The 27,010-nt window shown below is 50.2% G+C and overlaps 2 protein-coding genes across 6 annotated transcripts in view; one reads left to right on the forward strand and one right to left on the reverse strand.

Moving 5' to 3' along the window:
* The window catches only part of CAMK1 (calcium/calmodulin dependent protein kinase I), a 289,871-nt gene that overhangs the window by 178,350 nt on the left and 84,511 nt on the right, over window positions 1–27,010 (forward strand). The gene's annotated exons all lie outside the window — the stretch shown is intronic.
* Window positions 1–27,010, reverse strand: part of MTMR14 (myotubularin related protein 14) — an 86,458-nt gene that overhangs the window by 21,058 nt on the left and 38,390 nt on the right. For all 5 annotated transcript variants that reach the window (XM_083723898.1, XM_083723897.1, XM_083723899.1 and 2 more), the window contains exons 10-17: window positions 23,773–23,839; window positions 22,190–22,275; window positions 20,844–20,920; window positions 20,114–20,150; window positions 18,886–18,956; window positions 17,370–17,419; window positions 13,997–14,135; window positions 7,209–7,385 (exon numbers count right to left, since the gene is read on the reverse strand). In XM_083723898.1, coding sequence (XP_083580024.1) covers window positions 7,209–7,385; window positions 13,997–14,135; window positions 17,370–17,419; window positions 18,886–18,956; window positions 20,114–20,150; window positions 20,844–20,920; window positions 22,190–22,275; window positions 23,773–23,839 — 704 coding nt within the window. The remainder of the gene's footprint in view (window positions 1–7,208; window positions 7,386–13,996; window positions 14,136–17,369; window positions 17,420–18,885; window positions 18,957–20,113; window positions 20,151–20,843; window positions 20,921–22,189; window positions 22,276–23,772; window positions 23,840–27,010) is intronic.

Consider the following 27,010-nt stretch of genomic DNA (forward strand, 5'->3'; position numbering starts at 1 on the left):
TTCATTGGGGGGGGGGGGACTAAATTCTTAGGACTGGCAAAAGTGCACTTGGAAAAAAGTGGGCAAGCAACACTGCCCAAAATTTATGAACTCAAAAGCTCCCTCTGAGGTTCTCAGTGGTTTGCACTGTGCAACCCCAGCTCCTAGCAGATTTTTAAATTATTGTTGTTATGTATTAACTTTATGTGCTGCCCTTCATCTGAGGATCGCAGGGTGGTTTACAGTACAAACACGGAATTAAATTCTGCATTAAAAATAAGCCGAATAAATTTGCAAAAAAAATCCCCTTGGTGCAATTCACACAGTCCTCCATGCAGTTGTACAGACTGAAAATTCCAGCTTTCCTTGGTGGTGATAAAGGTAAAGGTAAAGGGACCCCTGACCATTAGGTCCAGTCGTGGCCAACTCTGGGGTTGCGGCGCTCATCTCGCTTTATTGGCCGAGGGAGCCGGTGTACAGCTTCCGGGTCATGTGACCGGCATGACTAAGCCGCTTCTGGAGAAGCAGAGCAGTGCACGGAAACGCCGTTTACCTTCCCGCCGGAGCAGTACCTATTTATCTACTTGCACTTTGATGTGCTTTTGAACTGCTAGTTTGGCAGGAGCAGGGACCGAGCAACAGGAGCTCACTCCGTCATGGGGATTCGAACCGCCGACCTTCTGATCGGCAAGCCCTACGCGCTGTGTTTTAACCCACAGCACCACCTGCGTCCCTTTGGTGGTGGTAGTGGTGGGGAAATCTGGATCGTCCAGGCACAGAACCTTTGCTCACTTGCTTAGTACCGCGCTTCCCACACCGACTGCTGCCACCTTTGGGCCGGTGGTTGCCCGTTTGCGCCTGCCTGCTTTAATCAGATGCCTGCAAAAAGCAGACATGGCGTTAAGGAGCGCTCCCAGGACATAAATATTTAACCATAAAGACCAGAAAGCTAATAATTACTCTATTAACAGCAGCTGGATGGCAGGAGATCTTTGTGCAGGGCCCAGAAGCACAGCCGGCAAGTGAGCGACGCACTTGGCAGCCGGCAGCACTCTGCTTCAGCCATGCCTGTTTGCTGTCACATTAGAGCATTTACCGGCCTGACCCAGGGTAATAATTACAGGGCCATTAAGGCCAAGAGCCAGGAAGCTTGCCTGCAAGGAGAAGGGTATTTGCTCACAGCACACAGCAGCAGCAGCAGCAGCTTCCTCCACAACCTCAAGCAGTGGAAACCAGCAGATCATCGGGATGACATCATGGGCTTCCCCTGATCATAGAGAAGTGCTGGGATAGAAGAACTCATGGGGCCAGACCAGTGGCCCATCCAGTCCAGCGTCCTGTTCTCACAGTGGCCAGTCAGATGCCCGAGGGAAACAAGGAAGTAGGATTCAAGCACAAGAACTCCTTCTGTGGTTTCCAGCAAGCATTGACGCCTCCAACTGTGGAAACAGAGCACAGCCAGCAGCCCTCGACAGCCCTCTCCTCCCTGAATGAGTCTAATCCTCTTTGAAAGCCACCCCAGTTGGGGGCCCATCGCTGCCTCTGGTGGGAGGGAGTTCCACAGCACTGCATAAAGAAGCTCTTGTTTTCAGGTGTCCCAAACCTTCCAACGGTCTAGTTAACTCTGTGAAATAGATGCACGGGAACAGAGGCCGGGTTCAGCTGCCAAAAGGCAGACCTAGAGGACTAGCTCCCTCATTCCCTGGTATCATTCCACCGCAGGTTCAGTGCCTAAAGAACCACCTCGCACACATACAACGGGAACGAGGAAGTACAGAAACCACAGCATCTCGGAGCTCTGTGGGAAGCTCCAACCCCACCCCGACGGCTCTTCCCGTGCTCGCTTGCCGACCGGGAGCAGTTGCCGCTGTGCTTTACGCATTTCGACAAAGCTGTCTCCAGACCCAGAGCTGCTCGGCGGATCTGAACGCATTGTGCCAGCTTTGTTTAATGGGTTTAGCAAAAGCGCATTCAGGCACAGCTTAGCCAGTTTGCTAAGCCACATTACTGTCCTGCGCGCATCTTACACGGCATTAATCCTGCCGCCTGCGGACACCCAGGAACGCTTCCGCAGCGGAGGGGGCCACACCTCGCTCCCAAGGCAAACGGCAACAGTGGAACAGACTCTGCACCCCAGGGCCCATTTTGCGCAGCCTAGCCAATCATAATAAGAAGGTGCAATCCTGCCTTCAAGTGTTTGCCTGAAGCTCCCAAGATTCTTTCCTCACGGTGCCAGACTACCCCAGCTTTTCTGCAGAACGTTTTGAGATTAGCTACCTTCATGTGCAATATTAACACAACAGAGATAAGTATCCATGTGGGGGGGGGGGGACACACACATATAGCTTCCCCCATTAAAATGTGGCACAGGCCAGTAAATACATTGCTGCGGCGCATTTCGTTTGTTAATGGGGCACATGCTGATTAGATTGAGACGACAGGGGGCGGTCGCTCGAGCGGGTGGTCTAGCAGGCAAGCTGCTTGGCTGCACTCGCACGGGACAGGTGGGAAAGGCCTGATCGGATCCTCTAGGCGTTTGAAGCTTCCTCGGCCCTGTTGTTAAGAAAGCAGACAAACCCCCACAGGGCAATACTGAGCGATGCCCTTTCCTTCCGCTCAGTCACAGCTTCAGGCAATCAGGAGTGCAGGGATATGTGCGCTTGCCAGCTTAACTACCAATATGCCTATTTGGCTTCAATTAAGCTTCCCTGATCCAGTCTGCGGAGACAGACAACCGCAGGGGTTTCCTTCTGCCTGGCCTGCCAGTTTGCCCAGGCACTGGCAGGCTCCCCTCTCCCTCTCTTGGGGAAGGGAGGGGAAGAGAAACAACCCCCCCCCCCCGGCTTCCCTTCCTTCTCCCAAGCTAGCATGCGCTGCGCTCCTCTCACGCCCTCCTCCTACTCCCAGCGGCCTCAGCGTGACTTGCCCTGCGTGCCTCCTGCCTGTCAGTGCGCTCGGGAAGTGGCAGGTAGCCAATTAAGTTACCTATTGTAGTAGCTGCTGGCCCACCGGAATGCCCCGCTTCCTCCGCTGCGGCAAACGCTAAGTGCTTTGTTGCCATGGCCACGGGTCCAGAAGATCTGAAAGCCACGCGCAGCCATCTCCTTCCTCCGGGTTGGCAAGGCTCCCCCGAGCCGAGATATACGAGGGGCACAGCTGAGCCTGCCAGCGTGGCAGGGCCCCCAAGTGCTGCCATGGAACTTTCAAGAGCATGGCTACCTTGCCCGCAGCTCCCCCCCCAAAAAAATCGGCAACGGCAGAGCTGCTGGGCCTGAGGAGCCACACGCTCTCGGGATAAGACACTTGTAACGCCAAACACACACACACACACACACACACACACACACACCAATGTCATCACCCTTTGGGATAAAGGGGCTGGAGCCTCCCTGGCAAGCAGCCCCCAAAGCAGAAGACACTGGAACATGCCTGTTCCAGAGCAAAAGGAGAAGGAGACCACAGCTCAGAGGCACAGTGCATGTTTTGCATACAGAGGGGCCCCCAGGTTTATTCCCTGGCAGTTGTAGCCTTAGTTGTTGTTGGGATCTGCCTGTCTCGAGAGGCGATGGAGTGCACGGCCCAAACTACGATGCTGGCAACAGAGTGACCTCTGCAAATACCACCCCAATTTAAAATATGCAGAGGGAACAAATGCAACAGCCAGGTCACACAATGGACAGGATGGCAGGGGGAAACAAAAACATCCTGTACTCAGGGAAGATAGTTACAGGTAGGCAGCCGTGTTGGTCTGCCGTAGTTAAAACAAAATAAAAGAATTCCTTCCAGTAGCACCTTTATATGCCTGTTGCCTTTGTCCATGGAGTTTTCTTGGCAGGGATACTGGAGTGGCTTGCTGGTTCCTGCTCCAGGTGGATCACGTTTGGTCAAAACTCTCCACTATGACCTGTCCATCTTGGGTGGCCCTGCACGGCATAGCTCATAGCTTCTCTGAGTTATTCAAGCCCCTTCACCACGGCAAGGCAGTGGTCCATGAAGGGGATCTTAAAAAGCAGAGACATCACTTTGCCAACAAAGGTCCGTATAGTTAAAGCCATGGTTTTCCCACTTGTGATGTATGGAAGTGAGAGCTGGACCATAAAGAAGTCTGATCGCCGAAGAATTGATGCTTTTGAATTACGGTGCTGGAGGAGACTCTTGAGAGTCCCATGGACTGCAAGAAGATCAAACGTATCCATGCTTAAGGAAATCAGGCCTGAATGCTCATTGGAAGGACAGATCGTGAAGCTGAGGCTCCAATACTTTGGCCACCTCATGAGAAGAGAAGACTCCATGGAAAAGACCCTGATGTTGGGGAAGATGGAGGGCACAAGGAGAAGGGGACGACAGAGGACGAGATGGTGGGACAGTGTTCTCGAAGCTACCAATATGAGTCTGGCCAAACTGCGGGAGGCAGTGGAAGGCAGGAGTGCCTGGCGTGCTCTGGTCCAGGGGGTCACAAAGAGTTGGACGAGACTAAATGACTAAACAACAACAGCACCTTAGAGACCAGCTAAGTTTGTTTTTGGTATGAGCTTTTGTGTGCATGCACACTTCTTCAGATACCAAGTGTGCATGCACACGAAAGCTCATACCAAGAACAAACTTAGTTGGTCTCTAAGGTGCTACGGGAAGGATTTTTTTTTTTATTTTGTTCAGGGAAGATACAAAACCAAGCTATTGTCTCCGAGGCAGAGTGGATATGGGAGGGCAAGTTTTGGAGGCACCATCTCATTTGAAATACAACATACAATTAGACCTAAGGGTAAAAATCTCGAAGTCAGACAATTGCACAAGTGACAAAGCGCAAACAGTGCTGGAGGAAGATCAGCCAACCGAACACCTGAATTAAGGGGGGGGGGAGGTTTTACAGCGCTGCCAAAGATAGTTTGAGATAAATTTCTGTAAGTACATTAATTTCCTGAATTGGGAGCCATCGCGAAAAGATATCACCTGCCTGCGGGCACAAGCGACCTTCCTCTTCAAATGGAAGGGGCACGAGCAAAGTCTCTCCTCTTACACCAATGGACAGAACAACAGACTAAAGGCACTCTGGCTGCAGCCGAGGGTGGGGTAGGGGAGAAAACGAGCAGAGCGCATTCCCGAAATTTGAAACACTCTTCCGAAACATTTAGCACTATCTCACTTGTATGCTATCTAGATTTCAGCTTTGTGATTTTCTTTGCTATGCGCTTTCGGTTCGTATAACCAATTCCTTACTTGCTACAGATTGAGGGTGTGTGTGCGATCTGTTTTGGTTCAGACCTATAGTTCTTAAATCTTCTAGGTTTTTCATCTCTCTGCCTTTCCTAACTCATGTTCCTTGACAAGAACTGCATTTGATTCGAGCCAGTTTTAGTTTCTTATTGCAATCAATACCTTGACATTTTTAGAAAAGCACTTCAGATAGTTCAAGACTTGCCTGGTTAATGACTCAAGAGGCCTCTGGTTGGCTTAAGGGTTGGAAGCAACACTCCAGGGCTTCAAGCCACAAGAGAGAGTCTTTCATATGTTTAAAATAAGCACACTGCTTTTCCCCATTCACTGACGGGATCTGCAGTTTCCCCCCAATATTTTGCTATTAATACATACATCAAGGCTAATGAATGCACCACCAAATTCATCCTCTTTCGTTGGAAGTATGTACTTTAAAAGAAAAAATCACGGCGCCCATCATTGACTCATAAATGACAATTTGATCGATTTCCTTTGCAATTTAGCACCCCAAAATCTTTTCGTTTGCCTTTCCTCTAAATACAACTAAATCTGACATAACGCCGACCACATCTCCAGCATAAGGCAGCTGGTAACCTGTACATCTTTTCAAGTTCAACAGAGCAACAGTGAGACCATGTAGTTCTTAAAACACTGCAGATCCTGGTCCCGAAACGCTTTCACGTGGCACTAACCAATTGTTGCCTTCTTCCCAGACTCCCTACCCACCCAAACGTGCTCAAGCACTTAAAACAAATCTTTACGACGGGTTTGTTCAACACCGCAGGAGAGGAAGAAGAGAGACACAATTTACAGAGTCGAATTTGGAGTAGTTGTTCAATAATATTCCATCGAGCCATACCTGCATCATACCGAAAGCTTCCTTCAGGTGGCCCAACGTCTCATGCCCACAGATGGCATGGCACCTTCTTCCCCAAGCCCCCAATTCCAGCATTCATGGGCACAGCCCCCTGGTAGCCATGCCTACGTTTTAACACAGTCCTCTAGCATTCCAAAGCAAGGTGCAGAGAAAGTGCCTCTGGGTGCTTTACAAACAGACATAAACAGGACACTTTGCTAGGTGTCCCTGGATTAGCTGGGCCACACGAATGATCTGAAGCCTGGAAGCAAAACTTCTGGCACCGCCAAAAATGTCAACCCACTCTCCTTTTTCAGAATTAAAGATTCTAGAGCTCATGGACAAACTGAAAACTGTGGGCAGTGGGAAATCCCTAAAGCCATAAAAGGGCTAAGGTAGGAATTTTTTGGGATGTCTGGCTCGACCTAGTACAGTGGTACCTCTGGTTAAGAACTTAATTTGTTCCGGAGGTCTGTTCTTAACCTGAAACTGTTCTTAACCTGAGGTACCACTTTAGCTAATGGGGCCTCCCGCTGCCTCCGCGCGATTTCTGTTCTCATCCTGAGGTAAAGTTCTTAACCTGGGGTACTATTTCTGGGTTAGCGGAGTCTGTAACCTGAAGCGTCTGTAACCTGAGGCGTCTGTAACCCGAGGTACCACTGTACTGCTTCTTGTGCAGCCAGTACAACCCAGTGAAGTTTCTTGACCCCCTCCGTCCTCAAAGGGCTGCCATCCCCCAAACTCAGTTCTTTTCTTCCTCTCCTCATTCTGCTAAGTCGGCACCGGGCCCAGAACTGAGGCAGCAGGAGCAGACATCTCAGGTGGCTGAATCCGGGTGGAACTAAAGAGCAGCAAATTGCCCCTTTAATTATATTTTTGGGCAGCGGATGCTTTTTCCTTGCGGTCGCACTTGGCGAAAAGTTCCCAAGCAGCCTCCTGAGAAGGAAATTTGTGTACATTTGCATGATCGGTTCCTTCCTAACGCCTGGTTTTTCTAAAAGGGGGAAAGGAGGGTTTCCTTCGTGTGCAGCTGCTTGAATGCTGCCGCCATTGCTTTTCCTGCAGACCATCGCCCTTGCCTTGCGCTGCTTGGCAACCTGCTCCCCTCTCCCCCCCCCCCCAGGCTCCAAAGTGATACAAGCCTCACTCCGTCTCTCACCTGCCTTTGGGCACTTCCAGAGGACTGCTGCCCAGCCTTGAGAAGTTCTCCGAGTGGTTGGAAGAGGAGGAGCTGGAGGACTTGGCTTCGAGCATGCCCTGGACGGGCAGCCGTTCCTCGGACGGTTGCGGCCGACCCCACAGGACTGTCTGTGGGGAGGAGGCACAGTTTTTCCTCCTGCAAAAAATTAAAATTAAAATAGTAGTACAGAAGCACCTACTTGGGCTGCGAGTGCCAAGCCAAGTGGGGAAGAAGAAGAAGAAGAGTTTGGATTTAATATCCCGCTTTATCACTACCCGAAGGAGTCTCCAAGCGGCTAACATTCTCCTTTCCCTTCCTCCCCCACAACAAACACTCTGTGAGGTGAGTGGGGCTGAGAGACTTCAGAGAAGTGTGACTGGCCCAAGGTCACCCAGCAGCTGCATGTGGAGGAGCGGGGAATCGAACCTGGTTCCCCAGATTATGAGACTACCGCTCTTAACCACTACACCACACTGGAAGTCTAGGCCGCCTCAAGGCAGGTTCCTCCTTGCCTCCTAACTGCTCCACTCCCTCTCCACCAAAAAGGCTCCCAGGGAGGTCAGGCCAAAGGTTTACAAGGTACTCCCCTGGACTCTCAAAATGCTCAGACCATTAACTGGAGCTCAGCATCCTCTCCAAAGAGAACAGAAGACAGGGGGGTCGCCCATTCCCATAATCGTGGATCTTTTCCCCCTTTTTTAAAAATAATAATCTATACAACAAGAAAAAGAGATTATATATATATATATATATATATATATATATATATATATAACACTTCTATTCCACCTCTCTGTTAGAAATGGCTCACGGTAGCTAACAATAGGTTAATCTACTGAACTTTTGGAGTTACACTGTCGTAAAAAAAAATATAGAAAGCCCAGAATACAAAGGGACAATCACCCTCCAGCAACACAGCAAATCACAATCAGAACAGGAGCTGAAAGCTATTCATACCCTAAAAGCCTTATTAGAAGATTTTTAGCCGTCAGGTGAAAGACTGCTGGAGAGGGCATTTACATAGCGCTCTGCAGCCTATAAAGTCACTATTATTCCCATTTCGCAGATGGGAAGGCTACGCCCAAGAGAACAATAAGAAGCCTAAAGTCAGCACAGCGAGTTTATTGTTGGGGCAAGATCTGAAGCAGGAAACTTTCCAGCTCACCTCCCCTGCTCTGAATCTCTCTGCTACTACAGCAGCTCTCTCGGGGCCAGACCCCTGGCACTGCCAGCAGCTGCCTATTCTGCAGTTCTTAATTCAGGTTCCCAAGACAATGGGGCTTTGCTGCTGCTGCTGCTGCTGCTGCTATGGAGATTCACTCTTTTGATTTCCAAGCACCTGCTATTGTGAAGCAAAGCTTGGATCCTGCGCTGAGAAGGGCGAGATAGACCCAAACTTGACTGGGATAAGCTTGCACTGAGTGACAGGTGCCATTTCTGCACTCTGAACATTTCCATGACGTTTATCACCCGCACGACCTAAAAACCTCAGGACTTTAACCTCTCCCCCCTCCTCATATTCATCGTTCCCTCACCTTCTATCATTCAAGCCTTTCCAAAAATACAGTGGTACCTTGTGTTAAGAACTTAATTTGTTCCCAAGGTCTGTTCTTAACCTGAAACTGTTCTTAACCTGAGGCACCACTTTAGCTAATGGGGCCTCCCGTTGCCTCTGAGCGATTTCTGTTCTCATCCTGAGGTAAAGTTCTTATCCTGAGGTAATATTTCTGGGTTAGCGGAGTCTGTAACCTGAAGCGTCTGTAGCCTGAAGTGTCTGTAACCCGAGGTACCACTGTACTGAAATTCTGAAGACAGGCTACATTTTGGAAGCAAGCTAAAGAGCATGCAGCAAATACAAATCTTTGCAGAACTGATTCTCAGCAGAGAAAAAAGATTGGGGGGGGGGAGGGGGACAGACACAGACTTAAGAGCAGAATTGTGACAAATTTGCTCTCTCTTCCATCTCATTCTGCTTTCCCAAGTGTTAGCATACAGCCTTGGGAGCCATCTCCCCACTGCCAAGGAGAGCTGCCAGGAATTCTTTGCCCCAAAGGGTGCATTCACAAAGGGTTTCCTATGTCTAATGTAGACGTTGCTAGGATTAAGAAGGATAGAATTTAGGTGAATCCGGAAGGTGGGCTGCTGCCATTGCACAGCGGCACCTCCTCCCCAGCTGCTGTGATCACAGGAACACCTGCAGGCTGCCTTTAGCTACGGCCAGATTTGCACAAATAATAATTAAAAAACCACCCCTCTCAATTGCAGACACACATAGCCCTGGAAGAGCTATAGGGCTGCTCGTGTTCAAGGGGAGGTTTGGTGCAAGCCAGCCCTTAGCAGCTGGGAGACCTGAACCTTCCACAGCCATTCCCCCTCCCTGCTGCCCCAATGCTTTCTGTTTCCCTAGCTGCCCGCTGAGCGATTATCAGAGGCCTGGCTTATTACCCCTTGCTGCGCACGTTAATAAGGGCTCTCCTGAAACCCCAGGATTTCCTCGCAAGACCCTCAGCAACTCACTCTCCAGAGCGGCAAGGCAGCAGGGCCAGGCTTTGGAGAGCCTTTATGCGCTCCCTTGCCTTGTGATTGCTGCATTGTGCGCGGGCACAAGGCTGCGACTTAATGAAGTGCCTAATAACACAGCCACAGGCACTCAAGCAGGCAGGCAGAGAAGAGAGGCAATTAAAAAAAGAGAGAGGCTTTTAAAAACAGGACAGAGCACCCCGCAGCTTCCGCAACCGTCCCAGCTTTTGTGAGGGGGGTGGGGAGCATGCGGGGGGGGGGGGAGAGAGAGAGAGGCCCAGAACTGGCAGCTAAAAATGGGTTTCCTTGCATGGAAGAGATTTGATTTTCTCCCTTGCAGGCAAGAAGAGCCCTGCAGGATCCGGCCATCTCGCCCAGCATCCTGTTCTAGCAGTGGCCAGCCTGTGGGAAACCTGCAAGCAGGATGCAAGCACAAAGGCACTCTCCCCGCATCCTGCGGTTTCCAGCAACTGACATCCAGGAGGACCGGTGCCTCTGATTGTGGAGACAGAGCGTACCATGGTTTGCGCCAAACCGCCTACACGGCCGATGTCTTATGCCAAACTTCTGCAACCAGGCACCCTCCAGATGATGTTGAGTTCCAAGCCAGCGTGGCCAATGCTGCTGCAAGGGATGATGGGACTTGTAGTCCCAACACACCGGGGGAAACCATGTTGGAGACAGCGACCCAAAGAGCCACGGCCCTTTTCACAAATGCACATCTGGGTTAAAGGTGGGCCTCAGGTCAGAGGAGACTGAATAAGCCAAGGTCCCTTTCAACTCTACGATTCCTGGGCTGAGTACCAACTTCCTCCTTGTCAGCAGTTGGAGTCAGGTGTAAAGGTAAGGGTAGAGGGACCCCTGACCGTTAGGTCCAGTCGTGACCGACTCTGGGGTTGTGGCGTTCATCTCGCTTTACTGGCCGAGGGAGCCAGCGTACAGCTTCCGGGTCATGTGGCCAGCCTGACTAGGCCGCTTCTGGCGAACCAGAGCAGCGCACAGAAACGCCGTTTACCTTCCCGCCAGAGTGGTACCTATTTATCTACTTGCACTTTGTCGTGCTTTCAAACTGCTAGGTTGGCAGGAGCAGGGACCGAGCAACGGGAGCTCTCCCCCGTCGCGGGGATTTGAACCGCTGACCTTCTGATCGGCAAGTCCTAGGCTCTGTGGTTTAACCCACAGCACCACCCACGTCCCGGAGTCAGGTGTAGGTCAGTGATAAAAACCCACAATGTCAATGAAGTTAACTCTTTATTCGAAGAAACCAAAACAGCGCAGGCCAAGTGATCCCAGCAACTCTTCCCCGTAGGTCTTGCCCCAATGAGGCAGTTGCAAGGACTCAAAGTCCCTGCCTTTCCACGGCTGCCTAAGTCTCCTCCTCTCCAGGGTTTCTGCCAAACAATCGGAGACTGCGCCTGTCCTCTGCTCTTTTCATTTCTCTCTCTGTTCTGGGAGACCTGGAGGGGGGGGGAGCTGGTTGCAGCAGCAGGAGGAGACTCCCTGTATTCTTCTGCAGCCGGCCTCCTCTCTCTCCTGGCCTCCCTCCTCTCCAGCTTCTGAATCAGGACTGCTCTCTGACCCAGCTTCCTCCTGCTCACTAAACCCTGTTGCCTCTTCAGCTTCCGACGCCTCCTCCTCCCAAGTCTGCTCCTCTTCTCCCTCTGGCCACTCGTCGTCCCACCACCACCACCAACCCCCTGGTTCTCAGCCTTCCTCTCTGGGGGTTCCCCAGCTGGTGCCTCCCGACACTCCTCCAAGTTTCCCTTCCAACACATACAACAGCCCTCAAGGGACCGGGATTATCCTTGCACATGCTGCAAATTGAGAAATACAGGGATGGTGCGCACACACAAAGAAGTCCTCTGGCTACAGAATCTGCCTTTCAGCTCAGAATTCCAGACAGCCCTGCACAATACTCAGGCAACCCAGGACAGCTTCCAGCTCCTGCGGAAGCATCTGCCAGCCCTTCTTTCCCTGCAAGGTTTTCACTGTCAGCTACTGTGTGCCGCCTGCAATTTGACCAGGGTGCTGAGCAGACTTGGCAGGACCACCATTTCGAGGGCTGCCCATGCTCTGAACAGATATCTCTCTCTCTCTCTCTCTCTCTCTCTCTCTCTCTCTCTCTCTTGCACTTCAAGAAGCCAGGCATGCAACAGCAAGCTGAGGGTTCACTGTTGCCCAGAGGAATTCCAGCTGCCTCTCAGCACAGCCCTGATTTAGCTCAGAATAATTGCACTGTAAAATATCATTAGCACACGTGCTTGGGGAGGAGAAAGAAAAATTAAACTGAGCAGGGCAGGCCTGCGGGCAAGGCTCCGAAATCCCCAGCCTTTGGCTCCCTACCCTCCCGTCATGTGGGAGAGCTTCTCCTCTTCTCCCGCTAGCTCCTCTCCTGCATAGACATCAAGGTCCAGGCCAACGGAGGGGAGGGAAGAACAAGCCCCCCCCCCCGCCCCAGTGGAACGACCTTCACTGTCAAGGATCTGCCTATCCTAGGGCCAAGTTGTATGTCATGCTTGGACGAAATTGGTGGGCTGGCTTCCCCCCTGGATTTGAGAGCCTTTTCTACAGAGGAAGCTGCCTTATTCCTAATCATCTAGTCCATCTGCTTAATCATCTGGACCATCAAGCTCAGCGTCGTCTACGGTGACAGGCAGCTGCTCTCCAGTTTCCTAGAAAGGAGCCTTCGCAAGCCCTACTACCAGCAGATCACAGAGCGGCATTCCGGAATGTAGGACGGCCAACTTTAGCCCTAGGAGGTGGATTTTATGCATTCAAGATGGTGGAGGGGGGGTAGAACCGTATATCCATTGAGTCACTCCTGCCTGACTCCCGCCCCTTGGCTTAGAAGGGCCCCCCGTGCCCAGGCTGAAGAACATTCCTAGTTATAAGTGAGAGGGTTGCTATCTGTCATGGATGTTTGTGCTGAGATTCTTGCATCGCAGGCGGTTGGAATGGATGACCCCTGCAGGACCCTTCCAACTCTATGACTGTACAGTGGTACCTCGGATTACGAACGCTTCAACTTACGTTTTTTCGGGTTACGAACAATTGTAACCTGGAAGTAAGTTGTCCGAGCCCTCGGAGGCCTTGCTGCTGTCTGAAGGCAAACCCAGATATCCGCGGGGCCTACGGAGCTCTCTGAGGCCTCCGCGAATGCCGGGAACCAAGCCCCAACATCCGTGGGGCCTGCAGAGGCCGAGAGCCAAGCCCTGACGTCTGCAGAGACCTGGAGAGCGACTGGAGAGCGACTGGAGCTCTCTGAGGCCTCTGCGAATGCCAGGAGCCAAGCCGACTGTGATTGTGGAAGAGGACCCTGAGCCCCCATCCAAACAATGAGTGCACATAAGAAAATAAAAACAAAAAAAATCCTTCCAGTAGCACCTTAAAGACCAACTAAGTTAGTTCTTGGTATGAGCTTTCGTGTGCATGCACACTTCTTCAGATACCTGAAGAAGGTGCTACTGGAAGGATTTTTTTTGTTTTGACTATGGCAGACCAACACAGCTACCTATCTGTAACTGGAACATAAGAAAATAAATAAATGTTAATTTTTTTCATCTAAAATACTATCTTATTTATTTTATGGTACAGTACATTGATTATTGCCTTCATTTTATGGATCAATGGTCTCGTGAAACAGTAAAATTTGTGTTAAATTGCTGTTTTAGTGGGTGTTTTTCATCGTCTGGAACGGATCAATCCACTTTCCATTACTTTCAATGGGAAAGTCCGCTTCAGGTTAAGAACGGACTTCCAGAACCAATTAAGTACTTAACCCGAGGTACCACTGTATAATGTCCCAGAGGCTTTCTAATTCAGTACTGGGAGAGGAACCAGTGAGGTGAGAGGAATGCAGTGTGTGTGTATGGGGTACTAGACAGGCCATTTCTGACTTGACAGGTGCTCTTTGCCAAATGAAGGGGTTCCCCAGGGCCTCTGCAATAATATTGGGTTAATGTGCGTGTCTAATTTTGCACCTGGATGTAGTGTGAGGTGTGTTGAAACCTCAGTCAGACCAGCAACACACCGAGGGTGAGGTTGGCTCAAGGTACCATCGGGGTCACTACTTCAAAAATTGGGAAGGGTGAGAGGCCTGGATGTAGCTGCTGCTACCTTAGGCCCTGTCTAAGCTATTGTAATGGACTGCTTTTGTGGCACACGTTTACGAAAGCCATGCACCCGCCGCCCCACATACACCTGCCCCATGGTTGAAGGCACATGCATACACGCACACACGGTCTTACCAAGCAGCCTGTGTTTGGGACCCTGCTGGCATCAGCTCCACTGCTTCGTAGGTGAAGCTCCCTGCCGCCCCAGGTGAGTTCTCCATCACGAGAGAGAAGTCGCTGCTGAGACTAGTAGGGCTGCCCCGGTCCCTCTGCTCTGGAACACAAAGAAAGCAACGTCGGACTACCTTTCTTCTATAAAGTAGCAAACCCAGCATCCTCACAAACAAACCTCACACGGAGATCCCCACCACACATGAACTCACGCAACAGTTCGTTTTAATATTTGCGGCCTAGGGCCCACGTACCTACGGGACCACCTCTCCTGGTATGCCCCGCGGAGGACCTTAAGGTCCACAAATGACAACATTTTGGAGGTCCCAGGACACAAGGTGGTTAGATTGGTCGTAACTAGGGCCAGTGCCTTTTCAGTACTGGCCCCGAATTGGTGGAACGCTCTGTCACAAGAGACTAGGGCCCTGCGGGACATGACATCTTTCCGAAGGGCCTGCAAGACAGAGCTGTTCCGCTTGGCCTTCAGTTCGGACTCAGTCTGACCCTTATGTTTCCCTCCCCTTATGGTTTTGATGAGGCTGCATTTTAAATTGCATTTTAACCTGTATTTTAAATTATGTCCCCCCCATTATGTCTTTACTGTAATTTCACTGTTGTTAGCCGCCCTGAGCCTGGCTCTGGCCAGGGAGGGCGGGGTATAAATAAAATGTATATTATTATTATTATTATTATTATTATTATTATTATTATTATGGAACTGTTTCCTTGTGTATTTTAAGTGTGTGCGTGCATTTATGTTGTCCTTGATTTTATACTCAAGATCTCAGAAACAGCCAAACCGTTTCCAAGCTGCAGCTGAGAAAACTATGGCAGAACTTAAGAGGGGCGGCTGGTTTTTGTTTGTTTGTTTTGTTTTAATTATTAGCAAAGATGACAGTTCAGTGATCTGTCACAAGGCTGAGCATTACCACCCGCAGTGGTGAGCGCAAGAGTTGCCAGGCTCTCGTTCAGAGGCAACACCTGTTTATTTAAGAGCTCAGGAGGGGCAAGGAAAAGGTGGGGAAGATGCGGCCATGCCAGATGCTACCAAACTCCCAAATGCGTAGCAGCCCCAGGGCAGCAAAGCCAGGAATCGGGACCACAGGGAGCTGCCTGGTGCCTGCCAGGGGTTGAACATGTGCTCTGCCACTGAGCCACAGCCTCTCCCCAAAGAGGGGGCTGATGGGAGTTGTAGTCCGACATCTGAAGGCCCACAGGTTCACTACTCTGGGCTAAGAAGACACAGACCCAATTTGCCCACTCTCCTCTCCTACCCACTGCATGGGTTACAAGTCCTGAGCCCTGAGCCCGGCTTCGGCTGGGGAGGGCGGGATATAAATAAAAATTTTTATTATTATTATTATTATTAAGTCATAAATGGGCCAATAGTGAGGCAGGAGTCACAGCGGCTATATCCTCTTGGGGCACCAGAGCTTTTCTTTTTAAAGACAAACAGGCAGTCTTTTACAATCCTAGTCAAAAGCAAGCAGTCCTTTGCCCACCATCAGCAAAGCCCCATGTGAGAGCATTGCGGACTCAGACCTGCTTTCAGATCTCAGCTGGGGGTTGCTGGGGGTTCCCTAAGGCAACCCCCCACCTTTCCAAGCACAGCTCCCCACCTGCAAAATCGGAGGGAACAGCATCTTACGTTTTTCACCCGTGATGGGAGATTCCCCCCCCCCCCCGTAAGAACCAGGGACATGTATATACTCTGGGCACAGAATTTAGTGCCAAGTTCTCTGACCAGAAAATGCTGCAGCCCAGTGGATTAGGCGTATTAAGCACATCTGCATGACTGCTTTGATTTTGCGTAACTTTAAAAACTGCTGCTGAGAGTGTCAAGGGGAAGGAAGACTTATGCAGGAAAGTCAGTTCCCGCCACCATCACTGGAAATCTTATGCAGGATCTGCACAGTACCAGACCGCTTGAAACAGTCGTGGCTTTTCTTTAAAAATCCTGTGAGCTGTACTTTGCTGAGGGTCATGAGAGTTGTTAGGAGCTGCAATTCCCACAGTGGTTTAACAATCAATCCCTCTTCTGAGGTTAGCTGTATTTCAGTGAGAGTTCCCAGGGTTCTTTGGGAGAAGCCACGACTGTTTATAAAGTGATACAAGACAAAAAGAATCCGTTCCGTGAGTCTCTTCGTCTTGCGGTTTTTTCGTCTTGCGAAGCAAGCCCATTAGCGACTTAGCAGATTAGTGCTATTAGCGGCTTAGCGGATCAGCTGATAAGCGGCTTAGCGGCTTGGGAAAAAGGGGGAAAAAACCGCAGGAACTCACAAGACATTTTCGTCTTGCAAAGCAAGCCCATAGGAAATTAGTTTTGCGAAGCACCTCCAAAACGGAAAACCCTTTCGTCTAGCGGGTTTTCCGTCTTGCGAGGCATTCGTCTTGCGGGGCACCACTGTACTTTAAACACCTAGGGTAGATGGGGCCTGACTCTGCCCCCTCTCTAGATCCTGAAATTTCAGCAGGCACTGCACACATACTCTTGGGTCTCCCAATCCTAGAGGACTGGGCAGTTTGTGTATGTGTGCTTTGACCAGGGTGATAAGTTCTCAGGAAATCGAATTATTGCCACATTCTGCGGCAGCACATGCACACCAATTACAGCTGTCTGCTTATCTCAGAACACACACTTGTCCCTCAGCGGTTTCAAGGATTTATCCCACAGGCCCTTATGTAACATGCATGGTTGTGTCCAGCAAAGTCATCCCATGTGCACCGTTTGTGGAATCAAATTTCTCTACCCCAAAAAAGAAAAATGTTCTGAGGGTCCCTTGGGAGCAGATTTGGGGAGGGAAGGGGGCATGCAGGGAAAGGGGGAAAGTTCCATTGCACTAACAGAAGTCTTTCTGCTAACAGGACGGCATTGCAATAGTACAAAAATCTTTATGGAGGGGGAAACTTGAAATGGGAAGGAACTCCCAAGCAGCCCAGCGATGACTGAGCGTGCTGGGGGGGGGGGGGCTGGTTGACTGTTTGCGAGGAAACAGAAAACTTGTGACGGCCAGGCAGAAGGGGGAGATAGCCTGCAAGTGAGGAGTGCTCTACACTGCAACATTTTGTTGCAGGCCCCATTTGTTATCCTCATTTTCAATCAGCAGCTGGAGTAGATTTCTGTTGCAGTTGTGTGAACTAGAGACACCCATCTTTTCTGGAATCTGAATCCAGCGACCTGGTCACCTTCCTGTGAAACTGCAATGAGCTACGGCTCTCAAAGGCTTTTCCCAAATTCCCCTAGTGAGCGAAACCTTGCTGTCCCACTCGCCATCACAAAGCAGACTCAGCTGAGGCCAGAGGGGGGACTGGTTAGGAGGCGCCAAGAGACACTCACTCAGCATACAGATCTCTTCCAAAGTAAAACCGGGTGGCAGGCTCTTCCTTCTAGGAGAGACAAAACATGACAGTCATCAAATGCCACTGAACCACCAATGGAAAACGGACTTGGAAACAGTATCCCTCCAGGTCTTGACTGGTTAAACAGCTACTGGCCAGGAGGGAATTTAGCCCTGCCACAGAAGAAAGCAATTTTTGGAAGTAATTGGCTTTAAAATATACAAATACAAGGGGAAAGTGATCTCCACAATAACTTGCGAGATTTTGACAAGGTCTTGCGAAAGCTCACTGGAAACTGGCGCTGGTGCTGTTTCTCCACTGCCAGCGTGGCATTGGGGGTCTCTGCCGCCTGAGGTGGCGGCCTCACCCTGCCTCATAGTTTGGCCGGTAAACAATAGGAGTTTGTCCTGACTGGGCTCTGCCCAGAAGTCTCTTGCTAGCCACCATTTGGAGAAGGCTGAACACTATCCATACCATTAATTTTTTTAAGAACAAAAAACAAGCAATCTTAGAGCCGAAGAAAACAATTCTTAAAACCAGCCATTTCAGGGGGGGAAAGTCTTTCATTTAAAATCCAAAAAACCAGGCACCGTATTTTTCGCTCTATAAGACGCACCAGACCACAAGACGCACCTAGTTTTTGGAGGAGGAAAACAAGGGGGGAAAAATTCTGAATCTCAGAAGCCAGAACAACAAGAGGGATCGCTGTGCAGCGAAAGCAGCGATCCCTCTTACTGTTCTGGCTTCTGGGATAGCTGCGCAGCCTGCATTTGCTCCATGCACACACATTTCCCCTTACTTTTTAGGAGGGAAAAAGTGAGTCTTATAGAGCAAAAAATACGGTAATCTGGGGGACATCTGTTCTCTCTAGTTGGAGAGAGTTCCACATCCCAGAGGTCTTTAACAGAGAAGGAAGGCCCTGCGCTGTCCTGTCACACAGCAAACCACAACTGCTGATGGAACTGCAAGCAGGATATCTCCTTTCAGACCCTAAGGCATGGGCTGGCATGCAATGGACTTGGGTCCCCTGCTGTATAGGGCTCTATGGTAAACACCTTAAATTGTGCCCGGTAAGAACAGACAGCCAGGGCAGCTCTTTAAGGATCGGTAACACAATTCTGATTTGGGACACCTGGCTGCCAAATTCTGCACTGCTTGCTGGACCATCTTCAAGGGGTGGCCCTCGTGTGATGCTACTGCCACAGCTGCAGTGCTGTTTCAACAGCAACTGGTACAAGGCGAGAGGCCCTTTTGCCCGTTAATCCACCCCATGCGCCGACCAAACTCACGGCCACTTTTTTTTTCTTATGTAGGACTTTGCAGCCCAAACCTCTTCAGAGAAAGTGCTGTGGCCCCGTTTTCGCTGCTTTCCGAGTGCAGAATAAATTAAAGCAAATTGGGCCAAGGCACCTGGGTCTCCCATCTCCCAGTAGAAAGAGCGTGCGCTAACAAGATTCTCCGTTCTTTTAGGCTGCCTTTGGTAGCAGGAAGCTCCTACTGTGGGCTCTCCATACCTTGGCGGCTTAGCAGCCGAGAACTCCTCGGAGGTGATGTGCTTCAGAAAATCGAAGCAGAAAAAGAAAATCTGGAGCCAAGAGAGAGAGAGAGAGGAGAAAGCGTAAGAGAGAGCAAGGGGCGACAGCACTTGGTAAATGACAGCTGTCACACTGTACGCCTTCCTCATCTCTGCAGGAAGGGAGACGTCGCCACCACACAAGCCTAGCAAGGCCCCCTCGTAAGCCAACACTTTTCCAGGGGTCTCCTGCTGGCCAGGCCTGAGCGCTGCTTGTGAGAAGGCAAAACAACACAAACGCACAGAGCTGACATTATTAAAGAGGAGATATGGCTATGGAAAGGTGTTGCACAAGCCCAAGTCAAGATGACCGGAGGGTCTAGGAACCCGCCGAGTTACAAATCACTTTGGCATCCTGGAATTTAAAAGAACAAATCATGGCGCAGGGGTTTTATTTGAAGAGGAAGACCCAATCAAGGATGATTAGGCAGCCACACTTAAACTCAGTGGCCAATGCAGCCAAATTTCAGTCAAGCATCCTACCAACCAGGTATCTGTGGGAATCCCGTAAGAAAAACATGAATGCCACAAGCATTTTCCTGTTTGTGATCTCTAGCAACCAGTACTCATTACGACCCAACCTTATCCACCGCTAGTTTGCCCAACACTCCTTTTTCAGAGCCATCCAAGCTGGCAGACATTGTTAAATCACGGGGGGGGGGGGGTCCAACCCCCAGTTTAACTAAGGCACAGGGCAAAGCAGTGCTTCCTTTATTTTCTGCGCTGAATCACCACCATCCAGCTTCAGGGGCTAATTCTGACTTCGACTGATTGTGCGAGAGGGAGAAAAGCTTTTATCCACTTTCTCTACATTGCAGAAGGAGAAAAACCCTCTATCCACTTTCTCTACGCTGCTATCATGTCTAATTTACTTGCCTTTTTTCTCTAAACTGAGACACCCTGATCGCTGCACCGTTTGACGTCTACTGCCTACAGGCTTGCTGGAGGTTTCTGCTCTGGGCCATTATGGGAAGCTCTTTGGCTTCCCGTGGCACAGGATGCAAATTTTTAAGCTTATCCTGCTAAAATTTCGGGCGCAGATAATACCTGCACACCTCTGGCTACCGTTCCCTCACGCCACCCCCTCCCTGCCAGGGTGGAGTCCACCATGGGACGCTGACATCACTGCCGCTCTTTTGACGCCCCCCCCCCCCGCCAGCGACACTCACCTCCTCCCCTTTGCTGAGTCGATCCACTAGCATGTGCCTGCGAGAGAAAGAGGGAAACCGAGTAGCGTTCAAACTCAAGAGCAAGCAAGGAAACAGAGGCTGGAAGTCTGTTTCTCCATTGCCCACCCAATGTTTTTTTTCAGACTATGACCAGAATTCACACAAGAGAGGAGGATCTTGAGATAGGCTTAGCTTGGAGCTTTCCTTCCCCTGCTAGCTGTGAAGCAGGTTGGACTGAAGGTCTCCTGGCAAACAGGTTCCGATTTGCCAATGCTAGATTTGCTGGTCGCACAATCACCAGCTAATCTGGGAAGGACAGAGCCTTCAATGGCAGCTTTAAGTTGTATTATGGTATTTTAGTATTTTTTTGGAAGCCGCCCAGAGTGACTGGGGAAGCCCAGCCAGATGGGCAGGGTATGAATATATTATTATTATTATTATTATTATTATTATTATTATTATTATTATTATTATTATTATTATTAAAATCAGAGATGCCCTTCTATGATCAGTGCCCCAGTACACAGATTATCACTCACAGCTGTAGGCTGGGAGCACGGGTGCAACTGTGTGCGAGGGTCTCTATACGCTCACCTGCAAAACAAATGGCTGGTGCGGCGTAGGGAGCCCCCACCCTCAAATTCAAATGCGTTAGGGGAAACTGCATTAATCCAATCTGCAGCTGGTCCTACTGTTCCCTCCCTGGTTTTGGCCAAGGCAGGATACTTACCCAAAGAGGAACCAGTCATAGGCCACGGTCAGATAAAGGATCTCCGCAGGTTCCAGGGATGCATGGATCAGCCCATCCTAAGGAACGAAAAACTGACAATACATCACAAATGACAATGACATTCAGCTGCCCTGCATTTCCCCCTGCAGCTGTGTGGAAGAGAGACCCAAACAGGTTATAAGCCAAAGCCAATGACTGAAAAATGGTTTCTTGTCAATGCAATGAAGCTATGCCAGCAATTCTCTCCAAAGCTATGCCATATGCAATCTAGACACAGGGGAGCTTCAGAATGAAAGCTGTTTTCAAAAAGCAAGCTTCTCGTCCTCAGTGTTATAGGAGAAAAAAAGGCATGACATTTTACAAACACCGTGGGACAAATTTGACACCCACAGTTCTTAAGAGGCACCTCCCCCCTTTTTTTTGCTGCTTCTCCACCCTTCCTGTCGCCTCTCATTCCAGAGATTTTTTTTCCCTGCATTTCCCAACATCCCAGTTTTATCAGCAAATGAAAATTATGCAAATGCAATAGACTCAATGCGCTTTTGCTTGAGCGCACACAATTTGCTCCTGCTGCGGAACAAGAAACGGTAAGGAACAATAAGGGATGTGGATCAGAGGACATCAAGGAATTCAGTTTTTGTTAAGAGAGAGTGTGTGTGACTCTGGCCTCTAAGGTCACAGGGAAGGGAGGAGTAAAAGTTTCAGCTATACACAGCCTAGAAACCAAAATGGGAGAGAATATTAAGTTGAAGGATTTCGGGGGTCCACGGCGGGGGGCACTTCACCTGAAAATAAAGGTCACACACAAACCAAGCCTTCTTGCTCTGCCCTGGCAGTGATTCCTTTGCCAGTCTGGAGGTACCAGAAAATACTTGACCTCACTTGCTTCCCTGCCCCTCTGGAATTAGCTCTGTACGGAGGCTCTAGCAGACAAGGAGTGCAAGATTTTAATTCGGTGCAACTCAAGTTGTCCCATATCCTCCAGCCCTCTCTGTCCCCAAAGGCAGCCCTAATTGTTCCACAAACCCCCACCTCCTTCCCCAAGCAAATAGTGGGGCAAGGTGTCCTCAGTTCTGAAAGCTGCTGCCTCTTCCAACTGTACCAGCAATGCAAAAGGTGCCCCGTGTAATTTAGCATGCCGAACATTGTGTTTTCTACTAACAAGATTCGCGCATTTGAAGAAGAAAGTGGGGGGAAGCATCGCCGCAAGAACCACAGAGGTCCCCCTGTTGCCAATCAAGCTACGAAAGAAAAGCGACCGCTCCCTCTCCACCCAACCCGCCCCCTTCCCGGCTGCACCCCTTGGCGACTGCCTCGCCTGCGGAAACATGCCCATTGGTACTCACAGCCCACAGGGAGAGGCGCAGGAGGGAGATGAAGAGAGGCGTCCTGTCCCAGCCGGATATACAGTGTATCAGGAGCCCACTGTCATCTGCGCTGAGCCAGCAGGAAGGCAAAGCAAAAGGCGGGAGGGGAAAAGGCTGTGTTACTTGCATGGCATTCAGGATGAAAAGCCCCCTGGGGCACAGAGGGCTCCGCTAGCCCCCCAGGAGATGCGGTGGCATATGCCAGGCCAGATGCACAAGGCACAGCGTTCTCCGGGGACAGGCTCCGCAAGGCAGGCAACAAGGGACTATATGAAGCCTGGGGGACGGGAGAAAGGAAACAACAGAAGCACCCACTGAAAATTACTGAGTTAGGCCTGTGGATTTAAATGGGTCCACTGTGAGTAAAATCCAGCCAAATAACTGCCCTGTATATTCAGCCCCAGGGACGCGGGTGGCGTTGCAGGTTAAACCACAGAGCCTAGGATTTGCCGATCAGAAGGTCAGCGGTTCGAATCCCCGCGACGGGGTGAGCTCCCATTGCTCGGTCCCTGCTCCTGCCAACCTAGCAGTTTGAAAGCACCTCAAAGTGCAAGTAGATAAATAGATACCGCTCCAGCAGGAAGGTAAACGGCGTTTCCGTGCACTGCTCTGGTTCGCCAGAAGCGGCTTAGTCATGCTGGCCACATGACCCGGAAGCTGTACGCCAGCTCCCTCAGCCAATAAAGCAAGATGAGCACCGCAACCCCAGAGTCGGCCACGACTGGACCTAATGGTCAGGGGTCCCTTTACCTTTTTATATTCAGCCCCGATGAGCGAATCAGAGGGGGCAGATCGGGAGGCCAGTCGGCTACAGGGGCAGAGCTCACAATAAGCGCCTCAAAGCTCACCGAGCGAAGCAAAATGAGAGGCCTCTGAAAAGCAGGGTATATGGAGTGGCTGCGTCCAAAAGTCTCAGCCACAGAAGTTTCACGAGAGCTTTCTTGGGAGACATGCAGGGTGCACTGTGCAAAGGAGACCAGAGGCAACAGGCCCTTCATAAGGTCAAATGCATAGGGAGCAGCACTCTGCAGCTCAGCTCAGATTATTGAAGGGGATGCCAATACAGTAGTACCTCTGGTTACATACTTAATTCGTTCCGGAGGTCCGTTCTTAACCTGAAACTGTTCTTAACCTGAAGCACCACTTTAGCTAATGGGGCCTACCGCTGCTGCCACGCCACGGTGGCGCGATTTCTGTTTTCATCCTGAAGCAGAGTTCTTAACCCGAAGTACTATTTCTGGGTTAGGGGAATCTGTAACCTGAAGTGTCTGTAATCCGAGGTACCACTGAATTTAAGTCTAGAAGCCCAACCCTCAATTCCCCTGCTTTTAGCCATGAGGTTTCTTTGCCATGGAGTTTTCTTCAAAACTCTCTCTCTCTCTCTCTCTCTCTCTCTCTCTCTCTCACACACACACACACACACACAGAGAGAGAGAGAGAGAGAGAGAGAGAGAGAGAGAGAGAGAACCCCCCCCAGTTTTCTAAAGTAGTCAAATAAGCCATCCCAAAAAGGTACCCTCCCACCATTTCCCACCTTCTCCATAACAAGAAGAAAACCTCACCGTCACCATTAACAATGGAGATCAGGAGCTTCAGGTAGTTCTGTGTCTGTTGCACCAGGTCCCAGCTCTGCAGGGGAGGGGAGGGCAATAGATGAGAAAGAGAGGGAAGAGAGAAAAAGAGAACAGATAAAGTGATGCGTATTGGAGCATCTTTGCAATCCTGCTCAACACTCGTTGCCTGAAACACTTAACCCGCATTTTATTACCTGCTTCGTGTCTACATTTTGTTCCCCCACGAAGAGGCAAGTTAGGGAGGACTGGCATGCAAGCAAGAAGTGGGAGAATGCAGAGCCGCCTTTAATTTGCAGGAAACCACGTCTCTGCGGCGGCTAACATAGAGCCCTCCTGTATTGTTGGAGCATCTTAAGCTCTCTGTTCTTAGGGGCAGACGCTTAAGCCTCTCCACTTGCCAAGTACCCCAAACGAGATTGACAACCACCATCTTCATCTGTGGGATCACAAGGGAAAGAGGGCTGCAGGCTCTCTAGGTCACAACACAAACGTTAAGGGGGAAAGGCTACTTTGGGGCAAGGCAGAGGCTCTGATGGGCACATGCATCTGCAAGACCTAGAAAAGGGTTTTCATTTTGAAAGAATGATGGAAAAGTTTCTGGTCTCCGTGGTAGCGAAGGCAACTGGTTTCTGCAGGAGGCTCAGGAACTAGAAGGTACACAAGCAGGCCTTCTCTTGTCTTCCCTTTGTTGTTTAGCCGTCTCCGATTCTTTGTGACCCCATGGACCAAAGCATGCCAGGCACTCCTGTTTTCCACTGCCTCCCGCAGTTTGGTCAAACTCATGCTGGTAGCTTCGACAACACTATCCAACCATCTTGTCCTCTCTCGCCCCTTCTCCTTCTGCCCTCCATCTTTCCCAACACCAGGGTCTTTTCCAGGGAGTCTTGTCTTCTCATGAGGTGGCCAAAGTATTGGAGCCTCAGCTTCAGGATCTGTCCTTCCAGTGAGCACTCAGGGCTGATTTCCTTCAGAATGGAGAGGTTTGATCTTCTTGCAGTCCATGGGACTCTCAAGAGTCTCCTCTAGCACCATAATTTAAAAGCATCAATTCTTTGGCGATCAGCCTTCTTTATGGTCCAGCTCTCACTTCCATACATCACTACTGGCTTGTCTTCCCTATGCTCCCTCTAAAAGAATATGCTGCACCACCCTTTTCCTTGTCCAAAACCACGTAGAGCCCTGCATTTTGCACCTTTAGTCAGGCTTGCATGACTGTAACTCTAAAAATATTTCAGATTAGAGCTCCCATCGGCTCTAAACACGGCCAAAAAGTGAGGAATGATGGGAACTGGAGTCCAACACCATTTGGAGAGCCCCAGGGTGGAGGGAGGCTGGGCTTAAGTACATTCAAGAAAAGGGAAGCAGAGAAAAGTAATCAAAGAGTTAAGTAGTGGCGGTAGCGGATTTTGTATTTAAGGTTCTATTAAGCTGGGCTGAAGTACAGCGATGTGCCCAAGCCTGGATAGCTCAGCTGGTTAGAGTGTGGTACTGATGATGCCAAGGTTGCAGGTTCGATCCCCATATGGGACAGCTGAATCTTCTTGCAGTGCAAGGGGACTGGACGAGATGATCCTCAGGGTCCCTTCTGACTCGGATGATCCTATATCTGAGCAGGGACTTATCCTGCAAGTTCGATAATCTACTTAGTAGATTCTACTTTGCCGCACAACGCTGCAACTCTTGGTCCAGCTGCAACATCAGTTAAGTTTCTTAGTTGTGACGTTTGGATCTGAAGCAAAGCATGGAACGCTTGCGTAAGTGTTTTACCCAAAAAGAAATTTGGAAGGAAACTTCAGAATGCAGTGGGAGGAGAAGGAAACAGGGCTCTAATTTCTGTCTCATTACTCAATTGTTCAGGAGAATTTGGTTCCTACAGAATGACACAGTGCGTCCAGGACCCCCTAAAGTAAAGAACTGTTACAGCCCAGCGGCGGAGCGCATTCTGAAACATTGATTAGAGTCTATGAATGCCCTGCTGCGTCCCGACCCACTTCACCAAGTGCCCCCCCCCCCAAAATGGGGAAGCTCAGTCCGTGAGCTCTTCACAGCGGAAAACAGATACAGTGCGTGAGTAACAGGAGGGCCTGGGAATGGGCAGGGGAAGGGAAAACCGCTACCCTCCTAGGAACAGCAGCCTCCCCCAGTAATTGGGGTGGCTGGGCCAGAAATTTCACATTGTGCTGGTCTCGGAATGACCCCACCAAGCTGCCTGCAGAGTCCTAACCCACTTTCGGCAACTGGCATGGGATTGGCTGGCTCGACAAGATCCCAGGGACAGCAAGTCAGGAGGGAGAGGAGTCTTCAAGCCCCCACGGATGTTTACCAAGCAGTGTCTGTCCCCCCACCCCATTTATTATTATGAGGTGACTCAAGAGAGCTAGAAGACAAACACAACAGGGATCCATCAAACTTTGGGAATGAAGAATGGCTGCTCTGGTCAAAGACTGGGAAGGGTATCCCCTCTCACCCAAGTTGCATCACACTTTGTCGGTGAAGAGGAACAGAGACACACAGATTGTAGTGGTGATGGGCTGGGCTGGTAAAGAATGGCAGAACTCGGCATCCACCATACAAGTTTATATCCTGAAGGTCAGAGCTTTGGGGAAACTTTCCACTGCAAGTTTCTAGTGGTTGGGTTACGGCAATGCACTATATGTGGGGCTGGACACGGACATGGAAGCTGGAGCTGACGCAAAATGCAGCGGCTCATCTGCTCATTGGGAACAGCGTTCCCACATTACCCCTCTGCTGGAATAATTCCACAGGTTGCCAATCAGCTACCAGGTTAAGTTCAAGGTGCTAGTTTTGGTGCATAAAGCCTTTTGGTGGCTTGGGACCAGGTTAGCCTCCCCCCCCCCACCCCCTGGAGCCCTGGACTGACTCCAGCTACAAAAGCTGAGCCCGCTGAAAAGATTTCTTGGGCTAGGGTATTGTTTAGGAGTTTCCGTTGGGTTTTTGTTGTTGTTGCTGCTGCTGCTATTGGTGTTAATTCATTTTACCTTTATTCCTAGATCTTATTATGACTTATGTGGAAACTGTTCAATTTGCTGGTACAGTATAGCTTTTGATGTGTTTTTCTTATTGCCTAGGACTACTTTTGTTGTAAGGGACGCAGGTGGCGCTGTGGTCTAAACCACAGAGCCTAGGGCTTGCCGATCAGAAGGTCGGCGGTTCGAATCTCCGTGACAGGGTGAACTCCCATTGCTCGGTCCTTGCTCCTGCCAAC

The sequence above is a fragment of the Podarcis gaigeae genome (genome assembly GCF_964106915.1).
Source record: "Podarcis gaigeae genome assembly, chromosome: 2".
Taxonomy (NCBI): Eukaryota; Metazoa; Chordata; class Lepidosauria; order Squamata; family Lacertidae; genus Podarcis; species Podarcis gaigeae.